This window comes from Sceloporus undulatus, chromosome 6, assembly GCF_019175285.1.
Source record: "Sceloporus undulatus isolate JIND9_A2432 ecotype Alabama chromosome 6, SceUnd_v1.1, whole genome shotgun sequence".
NCBI classification, from domain to species: domain Eukaryota; kingdom Metazoa; phylum Chordata; class Lepidosauria; order Squamata; family Phrynosomatidae; genus Sceloporus; species Sceloporus undulatus.
In genome coordinates, this window is record NC_056527.1 from 42,664,472 (window position 1) to 42,675,251 (window position 10,780).

The 10,780-nt window shown below is 45.0% G+C and overlaps 1 protein-coding gene across 4 annotated transcripts in view; it reads right to left on the reverse strand.

Annotated features, from left to right (window-relative positions):
* Positions 1-875: 875 nt before the first annotated feature.
* Positions 876-10,780, reverse strand: part of HOXA3 (homeobox A3) — a 25,803-nt gene continuing 15,898 nt past the window's right edge. For 2 of the 4 annotated variants that reach the window (XM_042471171.1, XM_042471172.1), the window contains 2 exons: positions 5,748-6,388; positions 876-2,494 (listed from right to left, as the gene is read on the reverse strand). In XM_042471171.1, the coding sequence (XP_042327105.1) occupies positions 1,743-2,494; positions 5,748-6,270 (1,275 nt within the window). In that variant the 5' untranslated portion in view covers positions 6,271-6,388 and the 3' untranslated portion in view covers positions 876-1,742. Of the gene's footprint in view, positions 2,495-5,747; positions 6,389-6,948; positions 8,103-10,063; positions 10,383-10,780 lie in introns of those variants that run through there. The other 2 variants (XM_042471173.1, XM_042471174.1) reach the window with 2 other exon arrangements.

Here is a 10,780-nt window from a genome sequence, read left to right on the forward strand (position 1 = left end):
TCAAATAGGAGTCCGCACGCTCCTCCTCATCTTTGCTCTACTTCTGCTGACTATTAAGGAGAACCTCGTGGATTATTCTTCTTCCTTCTCTTTTTCCCCCCTTCCCTTTTTCTTTCCTTCCCCCCCCCCTCCTCCCTGCTTCAATCCTTTCCCATCAATCAGCAGAAACAGGGACTGAATTGTCCATTTTTGTTCCCGGGAGGAAAAGTGTGGGAGTCAAGCAGCCCCTGATCTTTTAAAATAGCAGCAGAGGGGGAAAAGAAGAAGCCAACATGGCGAAAAAGAAAGGGGGAGAGAACAGCCTGCAAACGAGACCCCGGCTAAGCTGGAGGCCTCCGGAGAAAAGCAAGACAGCACCTGAGCTTCGGGACAGAAAGGAGCTGCAGCCTTTCGAAAACAGCCTTTCATCCCTAGCCTGCTTCCAGCCTCACCGATGCTATAGAGAAGAAGAAAGGCAGCTCCAGCGAAGAAGACAAGACCTTTGGAGATCTGGACTCCTCAGCTACCATTCTAAAGAGAGGATCTTTTGCAACTTGGATATTATACTCCCAGCCTCCTGTTATTTGGGATGCAGGCTGCTTTGTGAGAATCCAATAGAGAGGAAGAGACAGAACCTAAAAGGTTGGATACTGGGGATTTATAGCATTTTTAAACCTCAAGGGTCATGATGGTCAGCCTTTTTTTCTTCTTCTAAAATGACCGTGTCTTAAGTCTCTATTATTCAGAATAAAAACTTTATTTTGCATTTTTCTCTCTCTCTCTCTCAGAATGTGAGCAGCAAGGAATGTATAACTTCCAAAACATATCTAGTCTCTTTGTCTCCTTCTTATTAAGGTTTACCCTCCCCTCCCTCCCTCCCTCCCTTTCCACTGTTTAGTTCGATGTTACAAGACGTCAATTTCTAGAGCGGCCTACTGGTTTGTTTTTCCAGATTTTATTGCATTTTTTCCTTTTCCTTTTTAAATAAAAGAGTTCTAGATCCCTTTTCAAAGGATATCCCCTACGTATGCCATTCAACATACAGCCAGGCAAATATCTCCTGAATTTTCAGGGTACAGAAGAATTTTTTTAATATCTTTATATATATATATATATGTATGTATATAAATATGAACAGATGGGGATAAATAAAAAATTAAACACTTAGATTATTCAAAGTTTGCAAAAAATATAAATAAATCTGAAAGGTCACCAGCATACACACATTGAGAGACGTACACATATTCATCATTTTGCTCAGGGAAGCCCCCGGCAAGCGCCTTATTTTGATTTCTTTCTTTCTCGCTATTTAAAAGAAGTGCAATTAAAATTAAAATTAAAAAAAATGCTTCCCTGTTTGGGATCCACTCTGTACGAACAAATTCACATTTAAGAACCGCCTGTATAGAAAAAAATTTGTTCATAATACCCTGTTTTTTGATAAAAGAATCGAAGTCAAAGAGTATAGAAAGCCTCTGCGTTCCTCTCAAAGCGAGAACGCAAGGCAAGAAAGAGGAGTCCCAGGAGATAAATATCCACTATGGAAACTAGAGGGCAATTCAAGCAACAAATATTGCTACGGTCACATAGACTAGAAAAATGCTTCTTCCTTTTCTTTTTTATAACCAAAAGAAAACAAAAGTAAAAACAGAAGGGCAGGGAGGTGGGACTTAAAAGGATTTTTTTTTGTAATTTCCTTTTCCTTCCTTTTCTTTAAAAAAAGGGGATTTTTTTAATGATTCGTTAAGCAACGGATGATATAATTACAGATGGGTCAATTTGGGGGCTTCCTGAATTCTTCCCTGAGAAGCATGGTGAGAAGTAAGGTCTGTGTAAGTTGGGTGGGGATCGCAAGGTCCGTGGTGGTGATTGTTGCCCATTGGCCCACTGTAGTCCATGTTGGCCGAGAGGTGAGTCAGGCCAAAGAGGGATGGCCCAGAATTTGCCATGGTATCCACATAGTTGCCCCCAACGTAGACGGGGCTTCCCTGTATATGTGGATTGCCATAACCGTTGCCTTGAAGAGGATGAGGGTCATATTCTGGAGTCACTGCTGCAGTTCCGGTGTATCTCTTTTGAGGAGGTGGGCAGTTATTGAGAGGAGCCGGATATGACGTGGGGATGCCATAGGCATTCTGATGAGGCTTGCTGAAGGATGGAGGCGACTGGGGCTCATAGGGAACACTGTTGACCAAGGAGTGCATAGAGTTCAGATAGCCTCCAGGAGCTGGGGGCACAGGACTTCTGCTGGGGGACTGTCCCCCCGAAGAAGTCATCATGCCTTTCCCCTTCTGATCCTTTTTATATTTCATCCTCCGGTTTTGGAACCATATTTTGATCTGTCTTTCTGTGAGGTTGAGCAAGTTAGCCATCTCTACCCTTCTTGGCCTGCAAAGGTATCTGTTGAAGTGGAACTCCTTTTCCAGTTCTACCAGCTGGGCACTTGTGTAAGCCGTGCGGGCTCTTTTAGAGGAAGTCTGCCCAGGGGGGCTTTTATCACCAGCACAACTCTCACCTAGGCAAAGCATACCAAAAAACAAGAGTAAATATGACACCACCTGAAGGCACAGCCACCAGAAACAATCAGGCAAATAGGTAAACACTGTTCTAAGATTGCCTTGTCCAAGCTCTTGACCACCAGATGGTTTAGACCAGTGATGTCCAAACTCTGGCCCTCCAGGTGTTTTGGACTTCAGCTCCCAGAAGTCTCAGCCACCTTGGCCAATGGTCTGGGATGCTGGAGCTGAAGTCCAAAACACCCGGAGGGCCAGAGTTTGGCCATCACTGGTTTAGACTCCAGTTTACGTCAGCCCCAGCCATTATGAGAAGTGATCAAGGATGGTGGGAGTTGCATTCCCAGACATCTGGATATCACCAGATTTGGAGGGGATCCACAATTATACAGCAAGTCTTCATGACAGAATGGGTCCCTCATGTTGTCCACTGTGATCATAGCACACTCAAGTGATTGCAATTCATTCAACAAATGCTTGCAAATTGAAGTTTGGGCCAGAGGTGCAATCTTTAAAAACCACTAGAAATGAAGCTGACCCAAAAAGCCACATAATACAAGGAAAATAAACATCACGGTAGATGAAGGCAGAGGTATAGAAGTGAATAGAGGTTACATATTTTCAGCCCCCCAAAACCCAACTCAGAGTTTCTTGTTAGTTGAATTGGATTATTACCAAAAGGCCCAATCAGAGTTATGGGCTGAATGTTGCTTCATGTGAATCTTAAGGGAGAAGAAAACTTTATTCTTTTATAATGAACTACAGAAGTCTCATTATCTTTGCTAGGGCTTCAAAGTAGCCCCAAGGACTTCAAAATATATCTTTCATTCACTACAACTATATAGGTATGTGTGCCAATATAATAAAAATCAGAACACAACAAGCAACATCATACATCATACATCCACTCTCCCTCCACTTCCTTCCCCAAATAGATACCATCTTGGCTGCCAAGTCCTCAAACTGGTGAAGAATTACTTGGCTTAAAGCCAATTTGAGAGCATGGATGGTGGAAATAAAACAGGCACACAGGGCCTACTCTCTTCTTGCATAAGACAAAGTGACCTGTTTCAGGTGGTGTTTTGTGGTCCAAATGGTCAGTTATTCAATTTATTATGATCTTCCACCATGTGAGCTTGGATAATTACTAAATATTACTTGGACCTTTTTGTACAGTCCATAGGCTTTAAACATTGAAGTAGGCACACCAAAGTCAGTAGGATATAGATCTTTGAATTTTCTTCCCGGTTTATCAAGCTGTGCACTCAAGTTCTGTTTAGTTCTATAGGGCTTAGCTTCCAACCAGACAGGATTGAAGTACTAAGCATATTTACTAGTAAGTAAGTCCCATTACACTAAGAAGGATTTCTGATATTGTTCTGATTAGGTTGCGACCTTATTACTTTGAACAAATTTATGGAACAGAGCCAGTGTTCTAACTTATATACTACAGTATACACATAAATAAACATGCAAGCTGAAGTCATTAGACCCAACTGGAGTGGTTCCATTTGAAAGTCCCAATGGGAACTTATGTAATGTTGACTAGCCAAGTTCTCATTGATTCAGTGGGTCTACTCTAGTTTGCAATAGCAGTTGGATGTAGGCCACAGTTTTAGGTGTCTGAGTGTGTAATAAAACTTGTCAGTGTTGGTTTCCCACTGTAACAGTATTACAAAATGCATTGAAGAAAACATTTGCAAAAAATTTTTAGAATCCATTTTCTCAGCACAAGACAAATTGAGGAAGTAAGTGGTACATAAAACGCCAAATGCCTGGGGAGACTGAAGCTAATACTTTTCTCATCGATTTGGATTTACTTATGTAATAGCACTGTTGATAAACACTATAATCCACCCATAATGTATTTATAGAGCTGCCTGCGCAGTGCTAAAAGAAACCTAAGCTTTGTTTACCACACCACTCTTGTAAGACTGCCAGTCTTGTGCACTAAAATCAAAAGAGGTTATGAATATCAAACAAAGCATTGATCCTGACCGCAGGTGATGATGAGCTATTTTATTCTCGTTACACTTTGGGCAGGAATAGGTCACTGTCTTATGACTGGAATAGCACCATGCCAAAAGTGGTGTGGAGGGGAGAGAGTGTGGCGGGAAGAGCACAGGTTTGAAGCCAAGGCCTAGAGACCTTTGTACTGTATCTGGACCTAGTTGAACAGCAGTGGGAAGAAGTGGGGGAAGGAGTGGGTCATCTATGGTATATCCAATATGACTGAAGCAGGCATCTCTGAGTCTGTAAGGGAAGAATTTGGAAGCTGAGCAAGATCACATTCTTTTATAGGAGCTTAAGAGAGGTCACATAAAAGAAACAGGGATTTCTCTCATCATTCCATTCCATTGAGGAGAGTGTGTGTGTGTGTGTGAGAGAGAGAGAGAGAGAGAGAGAAATGAGGAAGGGGTAAATGCCATAAACCAAGGATCTCAAGAGATGGTGTCTGTGATTAAAAGGGTACTCTGGTTGATAAAATGGAATATAAAAACGTCCTGTGAAATTTAGTTTAAGTAAAGTGAATTCATGGGGTTAAAGAATAAAATAGAAGTATAGGGAATAGTTTTTGTTGAGAAAAGGAAGGGTTGTATATTTAAGTTATCATGCTTTTTTCAATAGATAATCTGAGAAGGCTCCTTGGTACAATCCAATCCAAATCTGACAGTTAGGGAGTAATGTGAATGGGATGTTAGGTGGATATGTTATTTTATGTTTTATTAGGTTATGTCATGTTATGTATGTGTATGTTGTTTATTGCTATATGTATATTTTGTTATATGTTTTATGTTTGTTTGTTGTACCTCCTGTATGTATGTTTACTATTTGGATGATGGATGTATGATTTTTAAAAAATATTTGTGTTTTTTAAACTTAATAAAATTTATTATATAAAAAAAGAGAGATGGTGTCTGCAGGCCTGTAGCTATGCTGGGGCAACTGGGCCAGTGCTCTGGATCCCCAGCCAAAAGGGCCCCCAAAGAGAATACCAGAAATATATATAGGGACCCAAATGTACTTTCTGCCCCAGGATCCCTAAAGGCCTAGCTAGGGGCCCGGGTGTCTAATCTCAAATTTGAAGTGAAATAGATGGACCATACCGTTCTCTCCTGACCACAGCTCAAAGTAACCTAGGAGTCAAGGACAACAAAAACTTCCCGCCCATCAAGGTGGCTTGGGCTGTGCTGCCCAACTAAGGCCTGCCTCATGAAAAGTCACCATTGCCCCCTCTGGACTCATGTGCCATACCTGAACTGGACCCGCTGTTTTTCTGCTTGGTGTTTTGCCGGGACTCCTTCATCCAGGGGAATATCTGTTTGGACATGGTGGGCGAGTTCAAGATGGCGCTCTTGGTGGTGGCGTTGGCTGGGGCAGAGGTGGCGGTGGTGGCATTCGGAGGAGGAGGTGACACCGAGGGGGGCGGAGGGGGCGGCTGGTGCTGCTGGGGGACCTGTTGGCTTGGAGGGGGGGGCTGCTGTGGGTGCTCTGGAAGGGCCGGGGGCTGCAGGTTTTGGCTGGTGAGGGTCCTCATGCAACTCTCGTTGATGTCACTGGCCTTGTGGTGGGGCAGAGAGCCTCCTCCAGTTCCTCCTCCACTGCCAGGGGACTGTAAAGAGCAGGCCGGTCGATGGTACTCCGTTTCCACCAGCGAGGAAGAAGGAGGCAGTGGAGGATATTGCTGCTGACTAGCATTGTAAGCGAAACCATTTGTTCCTTGGTAGGGATAGCCGCCATAGATCGCAGAGCTGTCGTAATAGGTCGCTTTTTGCATTTCTGTTGTTTCCCAATATTTATTTCACAAACTGACAGGGTCTTGACACCCTTAAAGAATAACATTGGCACCCCTCTGTCACGTGACGTTCCTCCTCCAATGGCCCCTCCTGGTAGACCTAGGGTGGTAGGGAAAGCACGGGAGAGGGAAGAAATGGTACAAATCCATCTTACTTTCAATAGCTAAGTGACATGAAAGCCATAACAGAAAAAGTGGTCAGCAATATTTAGCAGCATGACTTGGCCTGGAGGCGAGGAGAATTTCGATTGGGAACCAGGAGGGAATCTGCTGGGACTTCCTGGCAATCAGAACCGTGCAGGTTTCTGCTCCAGGAGAATGTGGGTTTCTAGGATTTAGAGACCCACATTCTCCAGGAGGGGAGGGGGTTGTTTCACAGTTTCTCACAAAAGAGATCTCTGTAGTTATTTCCTGGAGGGCCTAGAGATAAGAACAGCTAAGCAAAACTTGTATATCCACCAGGAGAGAAGGATTATTTCTACCCACCAAGTCTGGAAGGAAATACCGTAGCTGAAATTTCCTCTTGCACTTTAGAATAACCATTTTTATTCCCTTGATTTAAAACAAAGTAATAAATAAAGCCATTTAATCAAAGCTTAGTTACAAATGCTAAATACTACTACTTTTGAAGACACCCTATAAATATAATATTTACTCAACCTTTCTTTACAATGCAAGGGATCCGAACTCATGAGAAGTTTGTGAAATCTAACCGGGAATGGCCCTCCTGCGATGAAACGGGGCAATGGCTGGGGAAAGAAGCCTCATCCTTCGCTGTTTTATAGCTTGCCAAGTTCCTGTGCATAAATTAGCTTTAACTGCTGTGACATTACACCAAAGACACAAATCTTGAGCTCTAGGTTCAAGCAACATCACCATGTAGCCAAACACAACACTCTGTGAAGCGATCTGCCGACTAAGACTAATCCTTCTTTGAGGAAAGTTTCTTTTCCAGCCTCGGGCGGACCCCTGACTGTCATCTGTGGGAAATCATCGTAATATCTAATCCATAGTGTTATCAAACGTGGATGGGTTTTTTAAGAGACTACTTTTCCAAAGGGGGAGAAGTCCCACCCCTCCCCCGCTCTGCCTCCTGCTTCATGTAATATACCCAAATTCTACCTGTTCAAACATGATGGATTGGGGGGAAAGATACACACACCAGGAACCTGAAGGGAGAGAGAGAGAAAATCAGCGTTCATCTCCATGACCACGGCTTGAACTTTCCTACCAACTTAAGGATAATAGGTTCTGTCTTGGAAACTGCTATGTAATTTGATGTATGGGGGTCATTTGGCTGCAGAGAGGGGAATGGACACACAAAACCACAGAGTGCTGCTGCAACCCAGGCGAATCCTTTCCTGCTCACTCGACAGTGTTTACCTGTCTGATCATAACCAGCCAGAGACCAGGCTTCCAGCCACAGCAATCTTATCTGCAATCTAAGAACTTCTTTTTACAGGACCGCCCAAATTAAAACTCATCTCTCCACACCTTCGCTTCACATAGCCCCTATCTTTTCCAACCAGCATCCTCCTCTCTCTCTTCAGGGCCCAAACAGCCCTCTGTCAGTGTTTATTGCTTGAGGGGAACATTGCACAGTATCATAGGCACTCTCAAATTAATTGCATGTGTTTGCGTTTCAATTCACATCGGTTTCTTGGAAAACAAGGCACATTATAGAGACACATTAATTTAATAACTTGCTTACAGATGGCAGCTGCCTTTTGAATTTAAAAAAATGTTTTTACAGTAATCAAGTCTTTGGTAGTTATTACGACAATCTGCGGAGTCTGGATTGGAAAAGAAAGGAGACTTAACTTTCTTCCGCTGCTAAGCAGAAGGCTTTCTAGATGGAAACCTTAAATCCACTCAAACACAAATGCTTCACTTTTCAGTGGATCGTGTCCTTTATTGTTGCAATCTGCTTGCTGGCTATTCTACCTATATTCCTGACTACTTGGAGGAAGGATGGTGTGGGATTGATTTCTAGGATCTCTGTAGAACAAACTAGGAAGTATAAAAAGGAAGGGAGGAAGTTTTATAAGAGGAGTTTGGAATCTAATAGCACCTTTGAGACTAAAATAGTTTGCTAAAATCAGCACTGAGCATTTTAGCAGGCTGTAACAAATTAATTTTAGTTTTCAGAGGTGCTGCTCCATTCTGTACCACTTCCTTTGTCTCTTTTTTCCTTCCTTTTTGTGACTTCACACAACTATCTCTCCGAAAACTAGGAACTATAAATCAGCAACTACGACTATCAGCACAGTTTCTTGGGGGTCAATTTCACACACAAACGCACATAAACACACACTTATAGCTCCCTGTTGTTTGAGGGGGGAAATTATTGTACTTAGGCTAGAGAAAGGAGAACCAAATGCAATGGAGGAAGAACGCCAAAGAGAGTTTGGGAGGAGGGGAGTTAACCCAGTTTCCACTCCTAACAACAGAAGTTAGCGCAAAAGTAAATCCATTTAGCGAGCAATAAATTTAAGTAAGTGGAAGCCAGTGGCAAAACTCAAACGGGGATGGCACTGAAACAGGCTTTTTGTGGAATTAGATATCCGAAGGTTAAATACTTGCTGCAAACAGCTTATAAGGATGACTGCTAAACAACAAGAAGGTAAGGTATGCAAAATTAGGCTTCAGCACATAGTTATATCACTGTGTCTATATACCTGAGGCCTGAATGTTGTATGTCATCCAACATCTCAGGAATCAGGTTGCAATCGACCTAAGATAAATCTACTGGCTTTAAAGCTTTCACAACATTCTTCTTTCCCCTCCTCTTCCTTCCCTCCCCTTTTTAAACCGAATGGCTGATAGGTTCATCTCTTTAAAAACTGCTCCAGCAAAGTTTGTCCTGCAGCCCATTCCCTCGATAAGCGTGACCTTTTCTTGTTTATCATGGGATGGGTGGCTGCCTGTTTTGTAACCCTCCGACTTCAGCTACAGCTGGATCCTGCCCCTGCCAATGCCCCAAGTCAGTCCCACTGAGTGCAACGCAACTTACACCTTAGGAAGAGGACACAAAGACTGCACCCTCCCAGCACAGTCCTATGCTTTCTGGATTGAGGGGGGGTTGGGTTTGGGGTGGGACTTGCTTGGAGGGAAACAGGGGACACTTTAGTCTGAGTTCAGGATGTCTCTGCTAAGAACACTATACTGGCCTTTGGAAGGAGAAATGTCTGGGCTTCATCTAACTTTCTTAAGTCCTAAGAAGTCAGGAGAAGCTTTCGTGGGAAGTTTGCCTAGGACACCTAAAGCTCCCACTTTTTCCTTCAACGCAAAACAAACATGAATCCCCCTCCCTTCCACTGGCCGAGCCATCACCCTTCAAAGGTAACAAGGTTGGAGGTGAACCGATTTAGCCCCAGTGACAAGCAGGGAGATCAGGAATAGGCCTGAAACTGGTTTAGGGGGACCAGACAACCCCATTCATTTTGTTTCTTTCTTGCTTGGCTTTGGGGTCTCCCGACTTCACCTTTCCCTCGGGAGATCCCCACCCTCAGGGCCCCCCTCCTCCACCCCCCAAAAGGCCTGTGCCCCGAAATCTCCTCCTGCCAGTTGAAAGAAACTTGAGAGGCGAGCGCAGGGCAGCCGGCCCCGAACTCCACAAAGTGCGCCAGGGTCTATCCGTCACTGCCTGGAATGGAAGGAAGCTCCAAGCCTGGTGAACTCTTCTTGAACCGAGAGCGGAGTCGCTGGCCATAAATCACCAGGACAGAAACGCCGCCATTCACCACTGATAGCAGCGGGTTTGTGGCCTGCTTACCTTAACTTCTGGCGACGCTGGAGGAAGCCAGCCAGCAGCGGTCCTGTCCTGGTTCGAGGAGGCTCGGCGACAGTCGCTCTCCTCCGGTCCCAGGAGCAGCACTCTGCCTCCCCCCTCCAAAACTATCCCACCCCAAGTCCACTTCTCCACCCGAAGAGCCAAGTCCTGCAAACTCCTCCGGGATAGGAGTGGGGGGCCACACTAACTCATCTCCTCTCAGCCCTCCAACCGGGACAGGAGCAGCCCTGGCTCTACGAGGACGAGAGGAGGACAGGCGAAGGGGGGATCTTGCTCCAGCTCGTCTCCGACGCCCCCTCCCTCTCTACCCCTTGCCCTTACCTCGCTCAGGCCCCTACCTCCACCTCCCCACCTCTTAGGAGGGCTGAGCACAGGGCGATCTCCTCCACGGCCTTTCTTCGACCTTCTCTTCCCCCCCCCCCCCTTTCAACGGCTTAAGGAGCAAGCTTCCTCTCTCCTTTCTCCTTCCTTCCTTCCTTCCTTCCTTCCTCCCTTCCTTCCTCCAACCTGGGATTTCCACGCGCGCACAAACTTACACAGCTCTTACCCGCCCGAGGGGGCGTTCGTTGGGGGGGGGGAAGCAGCTGTCTCGGGAAGTCCGGGGCAAGCGGGCCGAGAGGAGAGCAGGCAGGCTGGGTGGGTGGGTTCGGGTGGGGGATGGGGACGAGGGAATGGAGGGAGTGAGAAGAAAGAGTGGAG